The sequence below is a fragment of the Mauremys reevesii genome, linkage group 24 (assembly GCF_016161935.1).
Source record: "Mauremys reevesii isolate NIE-2019 linkage group 24, ASM1616193v1, whole genome shotgun sequence".
Classification (NCBI taxonomy): domain Eukaryota; kingdom Metazoa; phylum Chordata; order Testudines; family Geoemydidae; genus Mauremys; species Mauremys reevesii.
In genome coordinates, this window is record NC_052646.1 from 7,935,967 (window position 1) to 7,962,394 (window position 26,428).

The 26,428-nt window shown below is 59.8% G+C and overlaps 1 protein-coding gene across 5 annotated transcripts in view; it reads left to right on the forward strand.

Annotated features, from left to right (window-relative positions):
- CELF3 (CUGBP Elav-like family member 3) overlaps positions 1–5,338 on the forward strand; it is a 55,418-nt gene extending 50,080 nt beyond the window's left edge. For all 5 annotated transcript variants that reach the window (XM_039512874.1, XM_039512873.1, XM_039512876.1 and 2 more), the window contains 7 exons: positions 1,166–1,309; positions 2,295–2,445; positions 2,665–2,814; positions 2,907–2,972; positions 3,313–3,414; positions 4,489–4,632; positions 5,203–5,338. In XM_039512874.1, the coding sequence (XP_039368808.1) occupies positions 1,166–1,309; positions 2,295–2,445; positions 2,665–2,814; positions 2,907–2,972; positions 3,313–3,414; positions 4,489–4,632; positions 5,203–5,330 (885 nt within the window). In that variant the 3' untranslated portion in view covers positions 5,331–5,338. The remainder of the gene's footprint in view (positions 1–1,165; positions 1,310–2,294; positions 2,446–2,664; positions 2,815–2,906; positions 2,973–3,312; positions 3,415–4,488; positions 4,633–5,202) is intronic.
- Positions 5,339–26,428: the final 21,090 nt, after the last annotated feature.

Consider the following 26,428-nt stretch of genomic DNA (forward strand, 5'->3'; position numbering starts at 1 on the left):
AGCCTGGCCAGTGCAAGTCCGTAGACACCCCACAGGCCTCTTCTGCTCCAACACCCCCTCCCCCGGGGACTCCGAGGGGCACAGGCTGCGAGGACCCCACAGGGGCTTCCTGCCTCCAGGCCTCCGATCCCCCCTGCAGCCTCCATCGGGCACCAGATGGGCCGCACAGCCAGCCAGCACCCAGGACAGCAGGACCCCCTCTGCCTGTCCCACCCTCTCATGTGGGCAGCTCCAAATCTCAGACACACCCCCCACCACCACCTGGAAGGGCCCCAGCTCAGCACCAGGGCAGGGGGGCAGGATGCTGCCTGAGGGTCTGCTGCCCCCTGATGGACTGAGCTCGCCACTGCGGCCTCGAGAGCCAGCCGGGAAGGTTCCGAGAAAACGGTTTTTAGTTGAAAAACGCCGACGGGGCGACACCGTTGCCGTGGGAACAGCTGGACTGGGACCCATTTCTTGATGTGGGAAAACGACAGTGAGGAAGTGTCCGACCGTCCCTCTTCCACATTCCTGCGGTGAAAAAACACCCGTTTTCTGGGTCGAGGCGACTTTGGAGTGTGCGGCGGGAGCTGGAAATAACGTCTCGACTGCCCCGAAAGGAACATTTCTTCCAGCTTTTCACCCCGAGTCAGGGCGGGGAAAATGGTTCAGACTCTTGCAAACGTGGGCGGGACGGGCAGGTCGTTTCCTGCCCAGCCCCCATGTCATTCTGATCCCAAGCCCTGCTCACGCATGGACCTCAGAGCCCTTTGCCAACGAGGTTGGGCTCATTAGCCCCATTCGACAGTTGGGGAAACTGAGGCATGGACCAGGGCAGTGACGTGCCCACGCTCGTCGAGCAGCAGAGACAAGAAGACCCTGCTGTCTGGAAGCTTAGGCCGGTGTTCTATCCACTAGGCCCTACGACCCGAGGAGGATTGAGATCATCCCAGGCTTGGGGGGAAGGGAGCTGGAGCAGGTACCTGACACAGGAGGGGAGCCTGCCCCCACCCCGCACACACTCCCCCGGAGGCTGCCAGGCACAGAGACTGCAGAAGGAGGGCTGGGGCCTGTGGGTCACCCTGGCTGGCTGAGGCTGTGGTGGGAGGGGGCAGACGGGGCAGGGCGGGGGGGTCACTGTGCTCTGCTTGTCTCACTAGCCCCCCCGGGGGGGTTCCGTTCCCAGGGCGCCTCCTCCAGCCTGGTGGTGAAATTCGCCGACACGGAGAAGGAGCGGGGCCTGCGCCGGATGCAGCAGGTGGCCAACCAGCTGGGCATGTTCAGCCCCATCGCCCTGCAGTTCGGGGCCTACAGCGCCTACACCCAGGCAGTAAGCGGCTCCCGCCGGCAGGGGCACTGGGCTCTCAGCAGGGACGTGGGGGGAGCCCAGGGCAGGGACAGCAGGGGGCTGCAGGTCGGGAGTGAGGGGCACTGGGCTCTCAGCAGGGACGTGGGGGGAGCCCAGGGCAGGGACAGCAGGGGCTGCAGGTCGGGAGTGAGGGGCACTGGCACAGCTGGGGGATGGGGGTAGCCAGGGCAGGGACAGCAGGGGCTGCAGGTCGGGAGTGAGGGGCCCTGGGCACTCAGCAGGGACATGGGGGGACAGCAGGGGCTGCAGGTCGGGAGTGAGGGGCACTGGCACAGCTGGGGACAGCAGGGGCTGCAGGTCGGGAGTGAGGGGCACTGGGCTCTCAGCAGGGACATGGGGGGAGCCCAGGGCAGGGACAGCAGGGGGCTGCAGGTCGGGAGTGAGGGGCACTGGCACAGCTGGGGGATGGGGGTAGCCAGGGCGGGGACAGCAGGGGGCTGCAGGTCGGGAGTGAGGGGCACTGGCCCAGCTGGGGGATGGGGGTAGCCAGGGCGGGGACAGCAGGAGGCTGCAGGTCTGGAGTGAGGGGCACTGGCACAGCTGGGGGATGGGGGTAGCCAGGGCGGGGACAGCAGGGGGCTGCAGGTCGGGAGTGAGGGGCACTGGCACAGCTGGGGGGTGGGGGTAGCCAGGGTGGGGACAGCAGGGGGCTGCAGGTCGGGAGTGAGGGGCACTGGCACAGCTGGGGGATGGGGGTAGCCAGGGTGGGGACAGCAGGGGCTGCAGGTCGGGAGTGAGGGGCACCGGCAGAGCTGGGGGAAGGGGAGCCGAGGGCTGGGACAGCAGAGGGCTACGGGTCAGGATTGAGGGGCAGACCTGGGGGGCCGGGACAGCGGGGCATGCCCCCCCCAGTCCTTGTGCCCTTGCAGACAGGCTTTCCCCCATCCCCCCAGCAGTCCAGCGGACCCCCCCTGACCCCCTCCCGTCTCTTTCTCTCCCTCTGCAGCTAATGCAGCAGCAGGCAGCCCTGGTCGCTGCTCACTCCGCCTACCTCAATCCCATGGCCACCATGGCGGCCGTCCAGATGCAGCAGATGGCCACCATCAACCCCAACGGCCTCATCGCCACGCCCCTCACGCCCCTCACCCCCTCCTCAGGTAGGGCCGGCGCGGGCCAGGCTCCGGGTGCCAACCCCCCCCCCCGGCCGAGGAGGGGCCACGCCGGGGAGCCAGTGGGGTGGGCAAAGCCCCCCCGGGCGGCAGGCTGCAGAGGGGGAGGGGGTGGGCGAGCCGGGAGCTGGCACCCGACCGGGATCTCCTCATGGGTGGGGGGAGGGCCCCGAACCGCCCCCCCCCCACCGCATCTCTCGCCCACAGGTACCAGCACACCGCCCGCCATCGCCGCCACCCCCGTGTCCGCCATCCCGGCCACGCTCAGCGTCAACGGCTACAGCCCGGTCCCCACACAGACCACGGGGCAGCCAGCCTCCGAGGCCCTCTACACCAACGGGGTCCACCCGTACCCAGGTACGCGCCCCACCCCCGCCCTGCCTGCTCCCCCCGCCCCGGCTCAGCCACGGGCTCCCGGTAACCCCCTCCCCCCTCGTCTCCCCTCGCAGCTCAGAGCCCGGCCGCCCCCGTGGACCCCCTGCAGCAGGCCTACGCCGGGATGCAGCACTACACAGGTCTGGCGCCCCGCCCCAGGGCTGGGGGGGCCCCGGGTGGGGGCTGAGGGGGTGGAGATAGCAGCATGGTGGGACGTCCCAGGTGCTGGCACCAGGTCTGAGCAGCACCAGGGCGTGGCAGGGCCGGCCTCACCCCCCAGGGCCGTCGGGGGCGGTGGGCAGCCAGGGGGACACAGGGCATGAGGTGGGGGCTCCCTGCCAGTGGAAGGACCGGGGGAGACGGGAGCAGTGGGGGAAGGGAGCTGGGCCAGTGATGAGGGGAGGGGGCCAGATCCTTCCCTTGGGGGCGCGTAGGCCCAGCCCGAGGGGTCGCTCACGCCCTCCTTTGCTTCTTCACCAGCCGCCTACCCCGCTGCCTATGGGCTGGTGAGCCCGGCCTTCCCCCAGCAGCCGGCCATCCTCACGCAGCAGCCGCCCCCCCAGCAGCAGCAGCAACGGGAAGGTAAGTGGGGCCTGGGGCCACTGCCCCCATCATTTCACCCCAACATTATCCCCCCAGCGCCCCCTAGGCACCACCCCCCACATCCTCCTCCCAGCGCCCCCTGGGCACTGCCCCCGACATCGTTCCCCCAGCGCCCCCTGAGCACTGCCCCTGACACCGTCCCCCCAGCACCCCCTGGGCACCACTCCCTCATATCATGCCCCCAGCAACCCCTAGGCACCGCTCCCTCCAACAATGTGTCCCCAGTGCCCTCTGGACCCCTGGGCCCCTCACATCCCTTGTCAATGCCAGGAGCCCTGCCCCAATATCTCTCAGTAGTGGGAGGTCCACGGGGGGCAGATGTGGCCTGGGGTCACCAAGGACCTGCCTCACTGTGCACCTCAGGACTCCCACATCTTCCCTGAGGACCCCAACACTTCACACAGGAAGTCCAGAGCATGGGAAGTCTACAGGGATCCAGAATGGGGGCCAGAATGAGAGGATCTAGAGTGGTCTAGAACACAGGGTCCAGAGCAGGGGAATCTAGAGGGGTCTACACTGGGGAGTCCAGAATGAGAGGTCTAGAATGGGAGTCCAGACTGCTGGATCAACAGGGGTCCAGAGCCGTGGGATCTAGAGGGGTCAAGGATGTGGGGGTCCACAGTTAGAAGATATAGAGTGGTCTAGAACAGGGAGTCCAGAGCAAGGGATCTGGAACAGTCTGGAATGGGGGGGTCTCCAGACTGGGGTATCCAGAGTGAACGGTATAGAGAGGTCCAGGATGGGAGGTCCACAGCAGAAGGCTTTAGGGGGTCCAGTGTGTGAGATCTAGAACAGGGAGCCCAGTGTGTGGGATCTAGAATGGGACATCATTGTGTGGGATCTAGAATGGGGGCCCAGCATGGGGGATCTAGAACAGGGGCCGGTGTGTGGGATCTAGAACAGGGGCCCAGCGTGGGGGGATCTAGAATGGGGCCTGCTGTGTAGTATCTAGAATGGAGCCCGGTGTGTGAGGGATCTAGAATGGGGGCCCAGCATGGGGGCATCTAAGGTGTCCTGAGCACCCGCCCACTCTCACCCGCCTCCTCCCCGCAGGCCCCGAGGGCTGTAACATCTTCATCTACCACCTGCCCCAGGAGTTCACTGACTCCGAGATCCTGCAGATGTTCCTGCCCTTCGGGAACGTCATCTCTGCCAAAGTCTTCGTGGATCGGGCGACCAATCAGAGCAAATGTTTCGGTAAGCCCAGCCAATGGGCTCCCCCGGCCCCTTCTTGCTGCACTGTGGGCCAGCGGCCGAGCAGCAGACCCAGCCAGTGGGCACCGGGGCGAGGGGCCGCCCTCCCAGGCAAAGGATTGTTGCAACCCCTCGTGTAGCTGATGCTGAGCCTGATGCGGAGCTGGCTTCCCCAGCGGCTCTGCCCAGCCCAGGGCTCGCCTGGCCCCGTCTCCTGTCACCCACAGTGGCTGGCACCGGGGCGCAAACCCTGCATCGGGCACCCTCTACCTGCCACCGATAGATGCCCCCAGACCCGAGCCTCGGGGAGGAGATCCTGGGTTCCCGGCCCCCAAGGACGGGGCAGCTGAGCATACCGTGGCCCTGGTGCCAAGCTGAGAATCCAGATACAGAGCTGCCCACCCTGAGCCAGGCACCCACGGGGGCACTGCCCTAGCCGTGAACAAAAGGTCTCCCAGGGCCACTCAGCCTTCTCTGCCTCTCTCTGCCCCCCTCCTCTCCCCCTGCCTCTCTACCCCTCCCCGGCGCCCAACCTCCACCCACTCTCTCTGCCCCCTCCCGCCCCCTCCCCAGGTTTCGTAAGTTTTGACAATCCCACCAGCGCCCAGGCTGCCATCCAGGCCATGAACGGCTTCCAGATCGGCATGAAGCGCCTGAAAGTGCAGCTCAAGCGACCGAAAGACGCCAACCGGCCGTACTAAGGCCCCAGGTGGGTCCCCTGCCCCCCCCCATGCACAGGGACCCCCCAAACACAGCCGGGGGGGGGGTGCACAGTGGGCTGGGCTGGTGAGCTGCAGCGTAATGGGAGTGCGGGGGTGAGGCCCTGGCTGTGTTACCTCCCACTGGACAGAGCCCCCTGGGGTAACGCTGGGCGTCTCCGCTCTCAGGGTGTGCAGCCCTGGCGCCTTTTGGCCACACGAGGGCGACAGCCCCCAGCCCTGGGCAGGACTGAGCCGAGAGCCCCGGAAAAACGTAGCAGGAATTTCACAGTTTGATTTTTAAAAAGGGTAAAATGTCAGTGTCGTTTTTGTGATTTCCCCTCTACACAGGCACAAACATCCACACACGCATGCATACAGGCACACACAGGTACATGCACACGGGTGCACGCAGATACACACACACACAGATACACACACACTGGCATGCACAGATACACATGCACACGGGCGCACACAGATACACACACACAGATACGCACACGGGTGCACACAGATACACACACAGGCGCACACCGATACATACACGGGCGCACACAGATACACACAGGCACACACAGATACACACCCACACGGGCGCACAGAGATGCACACGGGCACACACATTGACACATGCATGGGCACACAGTTACACACATGCACATTGACACACACAGATACATGCCCAGGCACGCTCAGATACACACAAAGAGCTACACACATGTGGGCACACACAGCTACACACATGCACACACCTATGCACATGGGCACATATATAGGTACGTGCGAACACATATATGCATGTGGGCACACATAGACACACACACACACAGGCACACACACACACGCAGCTGGGCACACGCACATGGGCACACACATATATTCCTGCACACACAGATGTGTACACACACATATACACATAAGAACAGCTGCACTGGGTCAGCCCAAAGGTCCAGCTGGCCCAATGTCCTGGCTACCGACAGTGGCCAGTGCCAGGTGCCCCAGAGGGAGTGAACAGAACAGGCACATGGGCAGATGTACGCGCACACACACACACACACACACACACACACACACACACACACACACACATATGCACCTATGCGGGCACACAGGTACATACGCATACACACACACACTTGGAGACACATACACACATTCAAGGGCACACACGTATTACACACACACATAAAAATACACACATGCAGTGTACAGGCACCCACTCACCCAGGCTCACACATACACTGGACACACAGCTACACACGCCCTTGGGTGCGCACATATACACACACACACACGCATGCACACACGCGTACACACACACGCACACACTCACACACACACACAGGTTGTCTGACCAGCTCTGTCTGGAATCAGGGCACGTGGGACATGGCAACCTGTGACATTTGGACAAAACTTTTTCTTGCAAAATTGCCGGGCCGTTTCCCGTTCCAGCGAGAAAGCAGGAGGCCTGCAACCAGCCACTCCCTGACCTGTTCATCAAGCCCTTCAAATAACCAAGCGTCTTGGAGCCGCGCCAGCTCTCCCCCCCCAGCAGAGGGCAGAAACACACCCCCTCCTGCGTGTGCACACGGGATTATTATTTAGCTGCTGAGATCAAGGCTCCAGTGCAGGGTGGAAGGAAAAGCCACAACATGAGGAAGTCCCACCAGCTCAAGCATTAAAATAACAGTGCTACTAATGCCCCCCCACAAATAACGCAAGCGATCCCCATAGCTGTCGTGCATGTAGCCCGACCCCCACCCCACCCCGTCTATCGCAGCGATCTGTATAACAGCCTTTCACCCTGTATTTTAAGAAAGAAGAACATAACCTCCTGCTAGCAGTTCTTTCCGGCTGTGCTGCGCAGAGCCCTGTCTCAGCCAGGTGAAGACCCCCAGCGCGGCGTAGCGTGGGGCAGGGGGGGGGGGTCTGTGCGTGTCTGTGTGTGTCGTGGCACGTGACCGTATCCTGCTTTTGTTCTGATCCTTGTTCTCCGTGCGCGGCTCACGGGGGTCGTTTCTCGTTCTGCATCGGTTTGATTTTTTTTGGTTTGGTTTGGTTTGGTTTTTGCTTGTTCATTTGTTTCGTGGTGTCTTTGTCATTGACCTGAGTTTCTTTTTTGCACATAAAAGAGACAGAGGGACGTTGGGTGGGGGAGGAAATGGGCTTAACTGTGGCGCAGTGGCAGGCTCCATTGCTTTAAGGATTTACTGTAATCCGCATTGCATGTGCTCTTAGAGCCCAGCCGAGATTGGAGCCCCGTCGTGCCAGGCTCTGCACAGACCTCAACTGAGAGCAGGGCCCCATCGTGCCAGGTGCTGCACAGAGCCCTGCTGAGATCGAGTCCCCGTTGTGCCGGGCGCTGCAGAGACCCCCAGCCGAGATCAGGGCCCCCGTCATGCCGAGTGCTGCACAGGCCCCGGCTGTTGTGTCAGGTGCGGCACAGACAGTGAGGGGCAGGTCCTGCCCCAAGTTGCTTATGGTCTAAACAAACGAAGAGTTGGGGGAGAGGCAGGGTTATTGACCCCATTGTACAGATGAGCAACTGAGAAGTGACATGACCACGTCACACAGGAAATCTGTGGCAGAGGAAGGATTTGAGCCCAGGTCTTCTGGGTCCCAGCCCAGGCCCTTGTCTGCAAGCCCATCCTTTGTTTCTCAGTGCCTGGAAAACGCCACAGTCCCTCCCTGTGCTCTCTCTTCACTGGCTGGGCTCGTGTCCTGCTGGCAGGGCCGGTGCAAGGATGTTTTGCGCCCCCCCCCCGCACCCCCGCCCTGAGGTGCTCTCCCCCCTCCACCCTGAGGCGCCCCCCCCCTTGCGGCAGCTCCCCACCTCCCACCCTCCGCCTGAGGCACCCCGCCCCAGCTCACCCCTGCCCGCCACCTCCCCGAGCACACCGTGGCTGCTTCACTTCTCCCACCTCCCAGGCTTGCGGCACCAGTCAGCTTAGGCGCCGCAGGCCTGGGAGGCAGGAGAAGTGAAACAGCCACGGCGTGCTCAGGGAGGAGGCGCGGCAGGGGTGAGCTGGGGCGGGGAGTTCCCCCTGCGTGCCACACCCCCCCTTACTTGCTGCAGGTGGCCCTCCCCGCTCGCCCCCCCACCCCAGCTCCCTCCGCCTAAATGCCGACGGCGACCGGGGCGGCCGAAGATCCAGCTGCCGCAGTCGCTGCCAAAGAAAATGGCGCCCCCCCCCCAAAATCCTAGTGCCCTAGGCAACCGCCTAGTTCGCCTAAATGGTTGCACCGGCCCTGTCTGCTGGGCCTCGGTCAGTGGAGGCAGGGGAGATCTAGGCTGAACCAGGGGGTCCCTAGTGGCTGGGGGTCTGCCCAAGCCGATGGGGTTCACTTTGCAGGGTGATGAGTCTTGGGGGTAGTCGGGAGGGGGGAGCCTGGAGGCTGAAATTTACAAACAGGAGCCAGGCTCGGCTCCCTGACTGAACGGCCTGGGGGTGAGTGCCCCCGCAGTGCCCGCTGGCGTCGCGCCCGTGCCTCAGTCTGGGCCCTCGTGCTGGGAAACGCCAGCCGCCGGGTGTTCGGTCTGCGGGGGGGGGACAGAGCCGCTGGCTGAGACCAGGGCGGGTTGGATTACAGGCGTTTGTCTGAAACAGTTTGGTGAGGAGAGGCCAGCCACAGAGGGGAGACCCGGGGCTGGGCTAGCAGTGGAGGCGGGGGTACCAAACAGCCCCTGCCGACCCGTCTCTCAGTCACCCCTGTCAGCACCAGCTTCAGCTCAGCCCCTGCAAAGGCCTCACGCCCCTGCTCCTGCCAACAGGCTCCGGGCCCGGGAACCGCGTTGGAGCCTGGCTGCTCCAGCTGTATGCCAGCCTGGGGACTGAAGCGGGGCCCTGAGCCTGCTACCGTGGGGTGAGCTCAGGCCACCAAAGTGCACATGGGTCCCGGCTCTGGGGCTCTGTGCCGCTAGCCGATAGCGTGGTCCTAGCATCCTGCCACCGGACAGCAGGCCTAGAGTGGAGGCCCCCCGGCCCTGGTCCCAGTCCCCCCCACAGCCTGAGGTGCCCACGCCCCATTCCCCCAGCATCCTATCCATCTCACCCAGGCCCTCTCCCTCCACCCGCCGGAGCTGCTGGAGCAACCTGGGCGCAGTGCCTGGGGCCTGGATCACCCCCCCCCCAGAGCCGTGCACCCCCCACACACACCAGCGCGGTAACCAGCCAACCAGCTGGCATGAGGCTCGCCTGCTGCATGTGGCATGAAGGTGCCCGTTTCCCATCAGCCGTATCAGTCTGTCCCATCCGCTTATTTTCTCATTCGCTTTTTTTCTTCATCTCTTTTTCCCTTCTTTGCTGGGAAAAAAGGAAGCTCGGGCATGAATGGGAGGCGGGGTATGGGGCTGAGGCTCACAGGTTCCCTCCCCCCCCCCCCCAAGCCTCTGCTACCCATTTGCCCCCCACAGGACCCGGCCCCATCACTCGCATCCTGCCCATCAGGCCTGGTGCCAGCTGAGGGTCGGGGGTAAAGGGAGGCAAGCGGGTTAGTGGGGAGAGGCGATTGGAAGACCAGTGAGCATGGACCAGCGAGTGTCTGTGGGGCCAGGCAACGCCCCCCCCCCTTAGGCTTAGCAGGCATCAGCCCCTCTCCAAGCTCCAACATCCCCACCCTCCCGACCCCTCCCCGGCGGCACTCGGACAGACCCAAAACGCCCAGCTCCATGATATCGCTATTTTCTGTATTGCGGCCCTAGGCTGAGGCTGCAGCCCAGAGCGTGCCAGGCACGGCACAGCCAGAGGGAGAGGCAACCCCCCCCGCCCCACCCCAAAAAGCTCGGTCTAGGCAAAGGGGCAGTGGCTTGTCTTGGGTCAGCCGACAGCTCAGTGGCACCAGCACTAGATTCCCCCGCCCTAGGCCAACGTCTGGCAAAGCAGCCAGTGAGAGACCCCATCAAAACTCTGAGCCCTCTGGCAAGCCAGGCCTTTGACGGGGTCCCAACCCTGGCCTCCCCCAAGCAGTGCCGAGGCTTTGCCTGTTCCCGGCCGCACAACAGATCAAAACAGCAGTTCCCGGCAGTGACATCCCCAGGGCAAGGGGGAATGGGCCGAAACAAACCATATCGTGTCTCTTTTACTGTGTAAGAAACAAGGTGATTTACATGCAGCACTGACATGACCTTTTCCCTTCTCTTATTTAAAAAAACAAAACAAAAAAAAACCCAAATCCCGTTTTCTTTCTTTGCTGCTTTAACCCCCCCACCCCGGCAGGGTTACCAATCATATCTTGAGAGGCCTCTGTCGCTAGCCGTCATTCGCTGTCACGAGCGCCGTAGCGCCACCCCCTTGTAAGTCGCACCCGCCGGACCGACCGACGTGGTGTATGTCGCTCTCGCTCGCGGGCCTCTGCCGCTGCCTTGTCCCCTGTGGTGCGTGGTGTTTGGATACCCGTCATGTGCGCAGAGCTAGCGAGTGCGTGACGTCCCTGTGCCGTAGCGGTGGTTGGCTGTGCCGTGAGGTCTTTTCTCTTGCTGGTGGGGTCAGTGGACAGTAGTTTTCGTTCGGTGAAATCCCCGGTCCAAAAAAATAAACCTTCCTTTCCCCAGCTGCGAAACCCAAACCAGCGTACAAGTCCTCCTGTCCTAGTCACTAGTTCAGTCCCTCCTCTGTTATTTTTCTGGTCTGATTGGCCCCCTGATCCCCCCCCCACCCCATCTCTTAGAACATTTTTTTGTTGGTCGTTCAGTCATTGGTTGTGTCATGTTTGCTGCTTGTTTGGTTTGTTTCCTGGCCTGAGCTGAGCTGGGGTCGGGCCCTGTTGCTGCGCTGTGTGTGTGTGTGTGTGTGTGTGTGTGTGTGTGTGTGTGTGTGTGTGTGTGTGTGTGTGTGTGTGTGTGTGTGTGTGTGTGTGTGTTGGGGGGCTTAAAATGCCTCTGTGCAGGCCCGGGGTCGGGGGGGTCCCTTCCGCCTCCCTCTTTGCCACCTAGATTCCCAACACAGCAGCACGGCCCACGGCCTACCTCGGCCACAGTAGAAAACCCCAAACCCACCACCCCCCCCTTCCTGTCGCCCAGGCCTCTAGTTGCTGTGCAGGGAATAAGTGTAGGAGGCTGGGGCATGTCCTCTGCGGTGGGACACTGCAGCTGGTTACACGGAGCTCATGCACCCACTGTTAGCATGCAGCCACCTCTTGGGCAGGGCATGGCTGCTGTTTATGGAGGGGCTCAGGCCATCATTGCTACAATGCACCCATGCTGGGGCAGGGTATGGCAGCTGTTTATATAGAGTGTGCCCCCCCACACACACACACAGTAAAATGCAGCTGCCTCTGGAGTGGGACACAGGGGTTGGTTATAACAATTGCACAGCATCACTGCACAACGTTTAGAGGGAGTCGTGGCGGGGGGGCAAATTCTCTGGTCCAAGTGACATCAGAGTCAAACGGGAAACATGATCTGTGTCATGCAGTGAGAGAATACAGGAGGCTTTGTAGTGACTGGGGGAGGGACTGGGCATCAGGACGCCTGGGTTCGATCCCCGGCTCTGGGAGGGGTCTGTATAGTGGCTCCTCACCATCCTTCTAAGAACCATCCCTCAGGGCTCCAGCATCCCCCTCCCCTCATGCCAGAGATGAGTGCAGGGCTGGGGAGCGTCGGTGCAGATCCTGGCAGCACGTTTGTGCCCAGCCGCCTGAGAGGGCGTCTTGCTGGGCCAGGCCTTGCCCTGTCTGGAACCAACCCCTCCAAGACACCCCCCCCCCCAAGAACAGGGTGGCCATGAATCTGGCAGATGCCCTGCAGCACTGCAGGCTTGGAGCTTAGTTTGGGGTGGGGTGGGAGCTGTACCCTTGAACAGACCTAGGGAGAGATGCCCCACCCGGCCCCATTGCCAGGGTGGGCTGCACCCCCCCCCCTTTTACCAGCACCGCCTAGGACTGGCAGGGCCTGTAAGCCCCAGGGGCACGTGTTAGGTCAGTGCCAGAATTGGGTTTAGCCAACTCAGCTGTGACTGGGCACGATCCCCCCCCACCACCACCATACACTGCAGGCTCAGGCCAACTTCACCTCCCACACACACCCTAGCTGCCCACTGCTCATGTCAGCTGAGTGGACGAGGTGGCAGCATAGCCCCCCCCGCCCATGTGCCCAGCTTGGCAGTGGCAGCTCCGCCCCCCCCCGTCCCAGAGCCTCTCTACTACAGCTGACCCCAACATCACCCCCCCACACACACACACACATCCCCCCCTTTGCCCTTCCATCCCTGGCATGGCTCCAGCAGCAGCGATCCCCCCACACCACATCCCCTTCGGCAGCCTTGCTAAAGGAGAGGCCTGATTGGCTGTTACTTAGCAACCAGAGGTGCCCAGGGAGCATCCACGTCTGGTGCAGTGTTTGGGGTGTGGGGGGGACTGTGTCTGGGACGTCAATCAGCCAAGGGGGTTACAGTTGGGGTGGCTGTTGTGTGGCCCTTGGCAGGCCATGGCGGTGAATGCGGGCGGGTGGCTGGGTTTAGCTCCAGCCCATGGAGTCGCTGTGGGCTGGGCGAGGCCTCCCTATGGCCGCAGGGGGTGCAGGCCACGGAGCCACCGACAGACACAACCCCCCGGCCGAGCTCAGAGGCCACGGCAGCCGGTGATCTCGTGCGACTGTGCTGGGGAATCTGCTGTCAGTCCCCTTCAAAGGGCCGTGCCCCCCCCTCCACACACACACCCCCCGTGGGCACTGGGTTTTATGGGGGGAGTATGAAACGCCTTAGCCCTGTTGGGAGGATCCACCAGCCAGCCAGTGCCCCCGGAGAGAATCACCTCGGGCCCAGCACTTGGAGTGACGCCGGTCGCTCCTGCAGGGGCGGCCCCTCTGGGGCAGGCATGGGAGCCTGTCCAGGCTTTTCTGGGGGCTCCCTCAGCCTGTCCTGCTGCTCAGGGTGGCCCCAGGAGGATGGAGGGGTGGGGTTATTTGGGCTGTGGGGGAGGCAAGGATGGGCCACACGACTGGCCAGCAGGGCAGGGCCCAGCATTCCCTGGCTTTGCCCCGGCCCCTGGCCCCTGGTCCCATGGAGCCCAGGCAGAGCCAAACCCCTTTTCGCTGCACCCTGGTGAGCCGCTTGGTGACAGGCCCTGGCTGGCTGGTCCCACCCCCCGCCAGCCCCTCGGGGAGACGAGCCCGTCAGCGGCCTTGGGGCCAGGGGGGAGAGGAGACTCCCTGGATTTCAACTGGAATATTCCAATAGTTGCAACCGTGGCCCCTGCACACAGCTCTGCTGATGCCGCTCCCTCCGGAGCCGCAGCCCCCTGCTCTCCCAGGCCTTGGCTCGCCTCCCCGCACCGATCTGTTGATGCCCCTTGGTGCCCCCCTGCTACTTCAACTTTTGGTTCCTCTCAAGAGCTTTGGGGTGCCACTCACACCCAACCGGCAGCACCTGGTAATCCAGCCATAATCCCCTCCTACCCACCACCCTTTCCTCCCTTCATTCCACCCCCACCCCAAAGTCCCAGCCCACCCTTTGCAGCGGGATGACAGGAAACCCCACCCCATGTCTAAATTGCGCCACCTCTGGGGCATGGGGGGACTCGAACCGGCTGGTGCCCTTCTGTGCATGTGCCAGCCTGCGACCCGACCCCCACGCTCTGGCCTGGAGCAGTGCCGCTCGGGACGCCTTTAACTCTCCCTCTCTCTCTTCTCTGCCCCTCCCTCCTTCCCCCCCTCCCCACCCCCGCAGGTCTGGAGCTCAATGGAGGAGGGAGCCCCCGGATTACGCCCCCCGGCCCATCCCCCCCTTCCCCCTGCAGCTCATCCCTAGCCTGTGCCTCATTGCGGCACCGATCCCGGCGCCTGGCCTGCCAGCTGGGAGGACGAAGCCGATCGGCGGAACCGAAGGCGCCTGCCTCCACCCATCAGCCCTGGGCTGCGCCTGGCCCCACCAGCAGCCTGCAGTTGGGGGGGGGGGGGCAGGCCTTTCACCTGTGATCTCGGCCCTGCCTCATCAACAGCGGGGAGGGGGAAAGGAGCCCCCTCCCCCCCAGCACTGATCCACCCCACCCCCACAGTAGCCATGAATTCCTGCCACTGGAGCCCAGGGCGGGGGACAGACTGGGCCCAGCCCTAGGGAATCGGCTGGGGGGCTTGAGCCTGCCCCGGGGGTGGGGGGGAAAGAGAAAGGCCTTGTCCCTGGGCCCAGCTGGAAGGGGGGGGTCCATCCTCTGAGCTTTCTTCTCACCAAACGGGACCAAAAGCGGCTCCGAGTACCCAAGGCCTTTGGGAGGGGGAGCCAGACACACGGAGTGGGGGGGGGCAGAGCCAGCAGAGGGCACTGCAGGCCAGAGCTGGGTGCCTCTGATTCCAGGGGCGGGGGGCTGGCCATAGGGAGCGGGGGCACTGGTATGTCATTTTCCTCCACTACAGCCAGGGGAGCCGGTTCCTCCAGGTGGGCTCCTCCACCACCATTCTGGTCAACCAGGAGCCTGGGGAGGATCATGCCTGGCCAGGGGTAGGAATGCGGGGGGGGGAGATTAAAGCTGGCCTTCCCCTGCATCCCAGAGCCTCATCCCAAGCCCACCTGGGCTCTCTGATTGCCTCTGGGGCTGGTTACCCCCTGGCCGGGGCCCGGAGGTGGGGGGGGGGAGGCCCATGCCCTCCCCACCTCTATCCCTCAACACAGCATCCAGGGGCAAACCACAGCGGCTGGCACAGCTGGGGGGGGGGGGCAGGAGCAGCAGCTCTTGCACCCAGCAGCCAAGTGGGGGCTAGCACATGGCAAGACTGGGACCCCCCCACGTGGCCTCCATTGGGCTGATGCCCCACCTGCACTCCCCTCCCCCTGCCAATCAAGGCAGCTCCAAGCCCCAGGCCCATGCACAATCAGCTCCCTGCCTCCACGGCCCAGGCAGAACCCCCTTCGTGGATTTCCGGCCCACGGCTGCTGCTTCAGTTCCACCCAGTTTTCCCACCATGTGGATTTTCTCCTCCTTGATGGTTAAAAATTTGCTGTTTTCAAATCCTGGCCCGGCCAGGAAGAGCCAGAGAAGCCGATTTCACCTCCTGCTGCGCCCCCCCTCCCCCGCCCCCGAGAGCCGCAGCGTCCTTCAGGTGGCAGAAGGCAAAGAAACTCTCCACGCACCATCAGGAGCGACAGTTCTGACTAAGGGGGCTCTTGGGGCTGCGTCCAAGCGGGTGCCGGCTGCCCCCTGACCTGCCGCGGCATCTCCTCCCCATCCGGCCTTAGCTCATTTCCCTTGTTCTGCGCAGCAGCCCTCTGAAAATACCGGCCCTGTGCTTGAAACCCAGCTCGCTGCCCGGGGAAGCAGCCCTGAGCCTGCGATGGTTTATGCTTGGGAGCAACTGCACGCTCCAAAGTGACACTGTACTTCTGCTGTCATAGCCTCTGGTGCCCCCAACCGCGATCAGGGCCCCGTTGTGCCAGGCGCTGCCCAGAGTGACCAAGATCAGGGCCCCGTCGTGCCGGGCGCTGCCCAGACACAGTAACTGAGATCAGGGCCCCGTCGTGCCGGGCGCTGCCCAGACACAGTAACTGAGATCAGGGCCCCGTCGTGCCGGGCGCTGCCCAGAGACACAGTAACTGAGATCAGGGCCCCGTCGTGCCAGGCGCTGCCCAGAGACACAGTAACTAAGATCAGGGCCCTGTCGTGCCGGGCGCTGCCCAGACACAGCAACAGCCCCTTCCTGGAAGACTTTATCATCTATTAAAGAGTGGGAGGGGAAACTGAGGCACAAACGGGCACATGACTTGCTCATGGTCAGGGGTGCAGAGAAAACCAGAACCCAGGTGTTCTGGCTCCCAGTCCAGCCTCCAAGCCACGGGGTCAGGCTGCTTCTCCAGCTGTAAAGTTACTCCAGCCAGCGATTGCAGGGTCGCTGCTCCCCTCCGCTCCCAGCTCCCGGTCAGAAATTACGCTTCTCTGGCCTTCGTTCTCCTCTCCAGCCGTTCTGTTTTGAGGCCCTCGCCAGCCGGCACTTGTAAAATAGCATGAAACTCCACATGCTAAACAGCCTCTCATCTCGACCGCGCTCTGAAATCAACCTATACCACGGGAAAGAGAAGAAAAACTATGTTTACAGTCTCCTGCTAATCCAGTAATTGTAAATAATTTCGTTGAGATTAGCTGTGATCCAAAAGGATTCAAGTTGCTGCCATTTTCTCCTCTCCAATTTTAGAGAATTTTAATGGATTTTTTTTCTTTTTATTTGGGGGTCGGGGAGAGGGAGGGGGGTTATTACCTGGTACTTTTATTTAGAGGGGAAAAAAATACAACTTTTAGGGAGGGGGGGAAGAAGAGAAAAGTTGAAGTCTATGTTTCAGACGAAATCGATGCTTAACTTATTTGTTATTTATTGCCATTTACTTTAAATAATTTAATTTTTTTTCTGTCTAAATAAAAAGAAGGAAAATCAAAGAAAAGTCCCTGTGGCTGGGTTTTTAATATTATTAGTGGCTTTAAAAGAAAAAAAAAAGACACAGCCAGCGTAACAGATGCAGGGCAGCTTGACCTCGGCCCTCCGTCGTGACAGGCGCTGCATGGACACAGAGTAACCGAGATCAGGGCCCCGTCATGCCCCCACTGCCCAGACACAGAGTAACGGAGATTAGGGCCCCATCATGCCAGGCACTGCCCAGAGACAGAATAACCAAGATTGGAGCCTAGTCATGCCAGGTGCTGCCCAGACACAGTGACCGAGATCAGGGCCCCGTTGTGCCGCATGCTGCACAGAGTGAGAGACTATCCCTGCCTCAAAGAGCTCACAATCTAAATAGACAAAGGCTGCACAGGAAACTGAGGCGCAGCAAGGGGAGGTGACTTGTCCTGGCAGAGCCAGGAACCAGGCGTCCTGAGCCCCAGGTCACTGCCGCATCTAATTTGCTGTATCTGCGCTGCCCACTAGACCATGCCCACTTCACTGCAACACCCACGCCGTTAAACCAAACCCACTTTCCAATAATACAAGACCAGCTGCTCACGGCACTGATCAGCTCAAGGCGCCCAGCTGCATATCCAACTCCCCACGTCTAGAAAGTCACCAGAACAATAAAAGGGCACACGGGCTTCGAGAACCTCAACTGAAGTACCAATATCCCATCCCCAAGGAGCAATGCTGCCCCCAGAACTGGCTCTAGGCACAGAGTCTCAGGGAGAAAGCGACACCACCCCCTGCTGCTTGCAACAGCTCCCCAAAAAGCGATACCATCACAACACTAACAGTGATGCAGCATTTCTCCTGAGACTAAACACTTGCTCACAAAGAACTAGCAAGACTGCATGTAACGGCACCACCTGGAGACCCTTTGCTGTAACACTTCAGCTCCAGCTCTGTTGAGCGCATGACATCACTACCAGCTGTTGGCGTGGCAATAGCTGGCCGGAGAACGCTCCCACCCAGAGATGGTCACATGGGATTGCCCAGGGTTGGGCGGGGGTTGAAGGCGCATGATGCAGGCAGTGCCAGGCTACTGCTGCCTTTGAGTCAGGATTGATGAAGGGCCCCTCCCGTCCCGCACCAGCAACCACAGAGAGAGCAGCAGCTGGGGTGGGTGACGGCTCTGAAAACACGCGAGGAGCCCACTCCCCTGGCAGCTGTTTGCTCACAAAGGAACCACGGGCACTTCCAAATGTTTCCCTTGCTCGGGCCATGGCAGTGCAGGGGAGGAGGGGAGAGAGCGTGTGTTGACGGCCGGCATGCAACCGGTGAGGCCAGGAAGCGAAGGCGGCCATCTTCGGAGGCAGCATCTGATGAGCCCAAAATTAACTGGCAGAGCTGAGATTTGGCCCAGGACACCTGGGCTCGCACCTGACTTCTATGCAAAGCGCCCTGAGATCTAGATCAGGGTTACGTCTCATCAGAAAGACAACGCCCCCCGGCGGTGGGGCATCTCCTGCAGCACAGCGCCCCAGAGCACCACAGCACCCCCCCAGGGGTACGGCGCCCCCCGGCAGCGGGGCATCTCCTGCAGCACAGCGCCCCAGAGCACCCCCCAGGGGTACGGCGCCCCCCGGCAGCGGGGCATCTCCTGCAGCACAGCGCCCCAGAGCACCCCCCAGGGGTACGGCGCCCCCCGGCAGCGGGGCATCTCCTGCAGCACAGCGCCCCAGAGCACCCCCCAGTGGTATGGCGCCCCCCGGCGGCAGGGCATCTCCTGTAGCACAGTGCCCCCTAGCAGCACACTGACATTTCCTACAACAACCTGGGCACCTCCCAAGCAGGCTGCGGGGGGCCCCCGGCTGTGCCCAACACTGAGTGCCCGTACGATGCCCAGGCGTTACGTGCTGTGCGAAGCCCTCTCATCTCAGCCCCCAGATGTGGCGCAGCCTAACTCTGCACCTGCAGTACACAAGGATGCGCCTTCCAAACGTCACCTCGGTGCCAAGCAAGGGACCAAGCGACTCCACTAGATGGCAGCGCAGGGCAAAGTTTGTGCCACTCTCCCAAGTCTTGCATACAAGAGTCGATGCTGCTTCTGGAGGGGTCTCAGGCCCCTTGTTGATGAGGAGCCAGCAAACGCTGCAGGTGAACATGGACGTGACTGGCGCAGACGTGGTTCCCTGTGGCACATCCTCGGCCACCCACAACCATTGCAGGCTGCTGGATCTTTGCTTTGCGCTGGGCACGTTTGGTGTTAATGCTCCTTGCTGTGACGTTAACGGAGACATGACAAATCTGCTGCCACTTTGTGGGCTGTTGCTGAGGCACCAGCGGCCACGAGAACAGGTGCCCTGCTTTCGCCGCTCATAAAATACGGCCTTGACTGGCCTTGAATTGGCCAGATGAACGAGATGCTCAAGCCGAGGCAGCTGAGCTTTTACAAGTGTGTTTTGAAGGCCGTCCATCCACCAACGCCTGAGGATTGTGCTAGTAGGAGTTTTGTCGCACCATTCGCCCATGCAAACAGACCAGAGGTGGCACACGTGGGACCGATCCAGTGTCCTAAAGTGGTGCCCCTACTGTTACGGAGTGTGGGGAAGTCAGGGCCCTGCACCCCTCATCCTGAGATTCACCGTGACTCTCAGCCAGCCAGTAAAACAGAAGGTTTATTAGCCGACAGGAACAGTGTCTCAAGCGGAGCGTGTAGGTACAACCAGAACCCCTCAATCAAGTCCTTCTGGACGGTTCAGGGAGCTTAGACCCCAGCTTGGGGTTCCCTGCGTTGCACCACCCAGCCCAAGGCTGAAAACAAAACCTCCTCCAGCAGCTCTCTTCCCTCTCCCGCCAGCTCCTCCTCTCCTTTGTTCAGTCTCCCTGACAGAAGGTGTCACTTCTCCCAACCCCACTCCTGGCTCAGGTTACAGCTCAGGTACCTTCCTTCAAGGGAAGTTCCCCATCCTGTAACTCTCCTGCAACATTCCCAGGTCAAATCCGCCCTGCTTCCTGCTCCGTCACACCTACGCTGTCCATCTCTCACAGCCAACGAGCAGCGTTGTGTCAGCACAACGGCCCAGCAGACAGGGTGCTTAGTATCTATTTTGATGCGCCAGCGCCCCAGATGCAGCCAAGGCAGGTCCAGGAGGACGTTGTTGGTTTTAATAATCAGGCAGACATGTGTGGCCTCCAGCACAGGTTGGGTACTTCAGGTTTCTTTAGGCTAATTGTAAAACCAAAGCGATTGACTGCACGGGCAAAGCATTCAACTATAAACCGGACATGAACTGAGCGTGCAAACAGTGCTCAGCCGTCAGCAAAGAAAAGCTCCTTGATGGGTGAATCTGCCACTTTCAGGCGAGCATGGCAGCTTTGCAGGTTGAAAAACTCCCCTGCAGTGCAGAACTGGCTCTAGCCTCCTCTGTCAATCACCTCATGAAACGTATCCTTAAGCATAGCCCAAGAAAGGATGCAAAAGCAGGTGGGAGCCAGCATGGCAACCATGTCTGGTGCCACTGGTGACCGGGAAGGGGTCCAACGTCATCCCACCATGGAAGGACCAAATGATAGAAATAAACTTCACAGGGCATCCGATGAACAAACACTTCCAGAGCCTCTCCCGACTCACTCAAGAGCATCAAATAAGTCGAAGCAGCATACAAAGATCATGGTTTTGCTTCCGCCACTTTTCCTGCAGCTGGCGGGCCTGTGAGGGTCACATCCATTGTGCCTCGGGCAGCCCAGAGTCCGCACAGACTCAGGAAGAACCGGTGATAAGGCTACTCCATGTGTCCATGCAAGGATTTTCCCAGCGACGGAGAGGAGGGAAAGGCCGCAGTTTGCCCGATCACCGTCACGTTCATAGGTTGACAATGTTTGCGTGCAAAACCTCCCTCTTGCTCCCCGAGAACGCGGCGGTGCCCTGCAGTGTGGTAGCCACCCTGCTTATAGACCTTGGCAGGACGCCACCTGCTCCAGGCACTGGGCCCAGTTTGATTGCTGTGACAGCCTGGGAGGAGACGGGAACCCAGGCCCGCTCTGATGTTAATGGGCGGTACGGAAAAGGGAGTAGCCTGTAATGGACATGCAGGGCAGAGGGCTTGGATCTCAGCAGAACCAGCCTCGTCTGCTCCATCAGGCTTCTGGTCACCTTCTCTGTGTGAAGCTGGCCTGTCTCGCCCACCCGTGCACATACACACGCCTGGGGAGCCCTAACCCTGCATAACCACCCTGTGGAGAGCTTGGACTTCCCTCGACCGAGCCCTGGCTGCGCCCCGCGGCCTGCTGAGGGCAGAGGAGAGGCTGTTTCTTTAGCACTCGCACAACAGGCACAGGGGAGCTGCAGGCCGGCACTGAGGAGCATCAGCAGAGCGGTGGGTGAGGGAACCAGAGCTGGGATAGCCAGGGGCGGGTTGCGCCTCCCAGGGTAGCAGGCGCGACTTGTGGGGGGAGGGGAAATTCACCGTCCTCAGGGTTCAGCAGCAGCCCCCCACCTCCTGCAGGCGTCAGGCACTGGTCTAACAAATCGGTGTCCAAAGCTGAGGGCCGCTCCTGTCCCAGCTCCTCTGCCACAGCCCTGCCCACAACCCCACCGCTCCCCGGAAGGCCAGACAGGCCTGGCCCCCCACCCCGAAGGAGGCCTGGCCATGGGGCAGAGGTGGCAGCAGCCAAGTGGCATCCGCAGCACCCCAGCTTGCTGTGCTGTTGGGGAAGGCGCCGTCCTCTTCCATCGCCCACGGGCTTCTCCCGGTGTCGCACCTCGTGCTCTGGTGGCTCCTCCAGGCCAGGGAAGCCCAGGTAGGGCAGGGTGGGAGGGGGAGCCGGGTTCTTCATGCACAGGAACCAGATGTGCCAAAACAGCACAAGAACAGCCTGCCGGGGCGGAGCTCGGTGGGGGGGTGTGAGACTGGAGGGCAGGCAGGGGCGGCTCTAGGAATCCCGCTGCCCCAAGCAGGGCGGCGCGCCGTGGGGCGCGCTCTGGTGGTCACCGGTCCCGTGGCTCCGGGGGACCTCTTGCAGACATGCCTTCGGAAGGTCCGCCGGAGCCGCCTGCCGCCCTGCCGGGAAAATGCCGCCCCAAGCGCGCGCTGGGGTCTGGAGCCGGCCCTGAGGGCAGGGCCTGTCTTCACTGGGAAGATGGGGCGGAGCCAGGGGAGGTGTGAGAAGGGTGGGCGGGGCCTGACCTCATTGGGGAAATGGGGCAGGGCCAGGGGGCTAAATGGGGGGCCCGTCCTCGCCAGGGGCAGGTGTGAGAATAGCACAGACCATAGGGAGATGGGGTGGGACTGGGGGGGAGACAAAAAAGGGGGGCAGTGGGGCCTCCATTCCCCCAGATCAGAGCGAGCGCCACAGATGGGCAAGGATCCCCCAGTCCAGTCACTCCCCCATCCTTCCCCAGCCCCTCACAGCCCCCCCTCCCCCCACACGAACCCTTCCAAACCCCTCCCCCACACGACAGACAAAGGGGGCCGGAGAGCTTGAACTAGTAGTTTCATCAATAAATCAATTTATTTAAAAGAATATGTTACAATTAATTACACTAAGTGACTTTACCAAACAAGTTTAGAGTGGTTAGCTCTAGAGAACAAGGAATGAAACACTGTTAGCAATCGGGTTTTTGTTTTTTCTTCTTCTTCACATTTCTGAATCACAAAAATAAAAAATACAAGATACTGCCGTGAAAATACAATTAGAGTTCTCTCAAATAAATTAAAACGAGTGTGCCTGGGATTGAAACCTGGGTTATTTTACTGGCTCAAAAAACAAAACAAAAAAAAAGGGTGGGGGGCACATGATACAAAATTTCTGTAAATTTAGTAGCAGGCATCAGTTCAATCCCCCTCCCATCCCCCCAGAAGGGGGAACTCCCCCCCGCCTTACATCAAAAGCTCTGACTGTTGTATTATTGCTGTTATATCTGTTACTTTCCTCCCACGGATGAACCTTTGCATAACACGCTTCAACCCAGGGAAGAGGGATGGCCGGGGTAAGGTATAAAATGCAGAGGAAGGGGTGGACTGGGGGCACTGAGTTCAATGTAACAGCTACTTATACATACACGATGGCCTGCGGCCTTGGCTAGAGGGCAGTTGCTTTGTTGCGACCGGCTAAGAGCTGCAAGGTAACAGGTCAGGGAACTTCTAAACGGGAGCAGCTGGAATCTAAGCCGGGAAGAAGAGGACGGTGGCTGGAGAGGGTCGAGGGATAAAGCAGACACGGCAGCTGGGTGCTTGCTAAACTGAATCCGGAAGCTGCGTTAACATTTTCTATACACCTGCATTTACATACAGCTCCCTCTAGAAAGGTGCTAGGAGAGTGCGGCTCACATGCAGACTGGGCTGGGGTGTGGGGACTCTCCAAAGGCTGGAAGCAGTAAGGTTCCAGAGACTTCCCACCTCTCTACCTGCCGGGGTGCGTGTGCAAGGGATGAACAAGAGGAGAGGCCTGGTGCTGCAGCCCAGCAGGGAGGAGGATGTGCAGGAGCAAGCAAGGGGCCTGCCTGCTAATGGGAAGCTACTGTATTGTGTCCAAACTACCTGGTTGCTGAACTGGTTTGGTGCAATCTGATGGGTTAGCTGGAAGCAGAAGAGCTTCGTGCTGAAGGACAACTACATCTTGGATACCCTGCTTGGGTGAGAAACGTACCCCCGGCCACTCCCCCAAATACCCAGCCCTAGCCCCCCCAGGTATTTCAAACAGGGACAAATTCTGTTCTCAGCCACCCTGCCCAGGGCTGTGCCAGAGGGCAGCGGACTCAGCTGTAACGGGGCAGTGCTCTGTAAAGCCGTAACAGCCTCTTGGTTGGAGTCCTTTCCAGCACTAGCGACCAAGTTCCACGCTCTCAGCTGGAGAGCTCTGCAGCCACAATACAGGATCGCTCGGTAAGCGTGAGGGCTATGGAGGCTTCGTACAAATTTGTTTAGAAAAATAGAACAGTCTCCATGAGCTAGGCTGCCATCAGCTTTAATAATACATGCTTCACTTCCAAAGCAGGTGTAGAGGGGGGGGTGAAGGGTGTGGGGGGGAGGGGGATCTGTAAACCACTTGGTTTTTACAAATGCATCACTCACCAACTTCGGTTTGCAGGCGGTGAAAAGCTTTTGCACAGATAAAAATGTAATTTTCCCAGAAAACACTTGACCATCTAAGCCACTCAAATCAGGTTAAGAGTCCATAAATCTGGCTTTGAGTTAGCTCCCCAGCCCTGAAGTAGAGCCCTATGCAAGCTCTCACCAACAGAAACTGGTCCAATAAAATATATTCCCTCCCCCACCTGGTCCCTATAAGTGTGGAGGAAAACAGAGCAAAACAGAAAAATCTGCAAGACAGCAAAGCAGCAATTACTTTGCTTTGGCCATTGCTGCAAAGCATCAGGATCAGAGGAGGAAGGGGGGCTGAGAAGTTTATTTCTCGTCTAATTAAGGCTTCCTCATCAGCTGCATCTTCTACCTATTTAATTCAGAGAGCGTTTGAGGAAAGCAGTTGTTATACCAAGTGCAACCTGACCTATTTAACTTGTGCTCAGGCTTATCGGTCTGACGTCAGAGCAGCCAAAGCCTATCAATTGATTTTTAAAAAATCTGAAAAGTAAAGAGCCTGGAAATGGAAGGACTGGGGTTGCATGTTTAAGAAGTGACTTGCGTTCAGATAGAGAGAGAGCCTCATGGCTTATTTCTGATGGAACCAGAAATAGGACAGATTAAACGAGCCAAAGATTCGTTTTAAAAAAAGGAAGAGAAATTGACAGATTACCCGTTTCTTTCCAAATTTAAACATACACAAACACACACACACAAAACCAGCATTTCAGGACCAGTCCTATGCAAGTGGAAATTTTAGTTCTTCCCCATCAGGCCCCAAAATCTGACACTCTGACGTGAGCAAAGGTGCTTGCTTTCTAGCTCTCTAAACAGACAGAGAATGAGCAACATACCTAACAACGGTTAAATGTCACAGCACAGAAGTCAACTGGAGAGGTTACTAGTTCTTAAGTCGACCTACTTCAGTCAGCAGTGAAATTTCATGTTTATGGCTCTCGCTCCATTTTTGTTTTTTACATTGGTCCTGCTGCAGAACTTACTGCTGCAAAGAGATTTCCAGCTTCTTTAGCTATGGAAAATTCGAGTATTGGCACAAGTCCTTCCCTAAATCCAGTCGACTGAGAGAAACCTGGCAACACAATGGCTGATTACAGAGCTACTGCCTGTGTGAAAAGGGTCATAAGGAATATGGGAGAATCTCCCCTCCCCTACACCCACCCCTGGATTTTAGGGAATAAGTAGAGGCAAGTTAAACCTTCTCAAGGTGCACCCCAAAACTGGGGGAAGAGGAGACCTGGAGCCTGAATAAATTACAGACAGGGGAGGTGTTCGGGGAATGAGAATTAAGCATTTGGGCGGGTGGCTCCCCTTTTGGGGAACTCATGTCATGAAAACTGCCCCCTCCTGCCCACGGAAACCAGCTCTTGTCCAACGACACAGCTAGCGCATTTCACCCGATAAACCCAATAACTGGTTCTCCAGGCCCAAAGGTGGCTCCAGATCTCTGGGGCTCCCTTATTTCCTTCCCAGCAGGAGAATAGCTGGACACACTTACAGCCGCACTGGATGCCAAGGGAGCTAATACTGGGAGAATACAAGTTGCACAGAAGCTGCATTCCTCACATAACACTGCAGAGCAAGTCTAACTCCTGCTAGCCCTGAGGAAGAACCGGGCTTAGCATCCCTCAAACAGCCTTTCAGGGCTCTCTCCTCTGCCTTAGCCAGGTGCTTGGCTGTGTGCAGAGAACTGTCAGCAAAGCCAAGCCAGCCGTGCAGGCGGAGCAATCGGGGTCCAAGCCTCCCCCTCTAACACAGATCAATGCTGGAACATGAACTCCTCCAAAGGCTCCCCAAAGCAGAGCTTATTCCTGTGACATACAAACCCGCTGAACTCCTCTGACTTGAGTCACGGGAGTCGCCGAGCTCAACGAGCAGAGACCGGGGAGGGGCTCTTAACACTGCTGCTGAGATCTTTCCATCTGTTCTGATTAAAACGGAAGGAAACGTATTGCTGCTGAGACGGGGGCTCTGAGACAATCTTGTCTCTCCATACAAGAGAGAGACATTGCCGGTAGCTCATTCAGCCCTTTGGGTAATTTACTGGGAGCGGCTAACACTGTGCACTTGGATAGGGCCTCCCAGGCAAGGGTTTCAAAGTGCTTTACACAGGCGGGTCTGAATACCTCATTCCACTGGTGGGGAAACTGAGGCACAGAGGGGAACGTGACTAGCCCCAAGGTCACCCAGAACGTCAGTGGCAGAATCAGAAATAGAACCTGGGTCCCCTGCTCTAACCACCAGAAGAAGTTGCCTGCCTCACACACCAGGAGGGGACTCTCCAAGCTCTGTGCTGGAGGATACACACTCCAGCGAGACAGCCCATCCGCCCGCTACTGAACTGGCAGAGGGGCACACGATCCCCCAGCACCTTGACGACCTGCCCGCCTGTGCAGGACGAAAACGCCTTCCTGCCATCAGAGGCTGATAGGCCACCTGGAAAGGTAACAGCTGTACCGTGTTCTGATTGGTCTCCCTCAGAGGGGTGTGTGTGTGTGGGGGGGGGAAATATAGCAGCAGAAGGATTAACCAAGGGAAAGGAGCAAGCTAGCTTATCGAATGGCTGGGCCAGGGAATTTGATGAAGGGTGGGGATGGTCCTTTTGTGGGTTGCTTTTCTTACGGCCTTTCAATTCCGCTCCTAACGCCAAAGAGGGGCAGGAAGTTGGGTAGATAGACCCCAAACTCAAC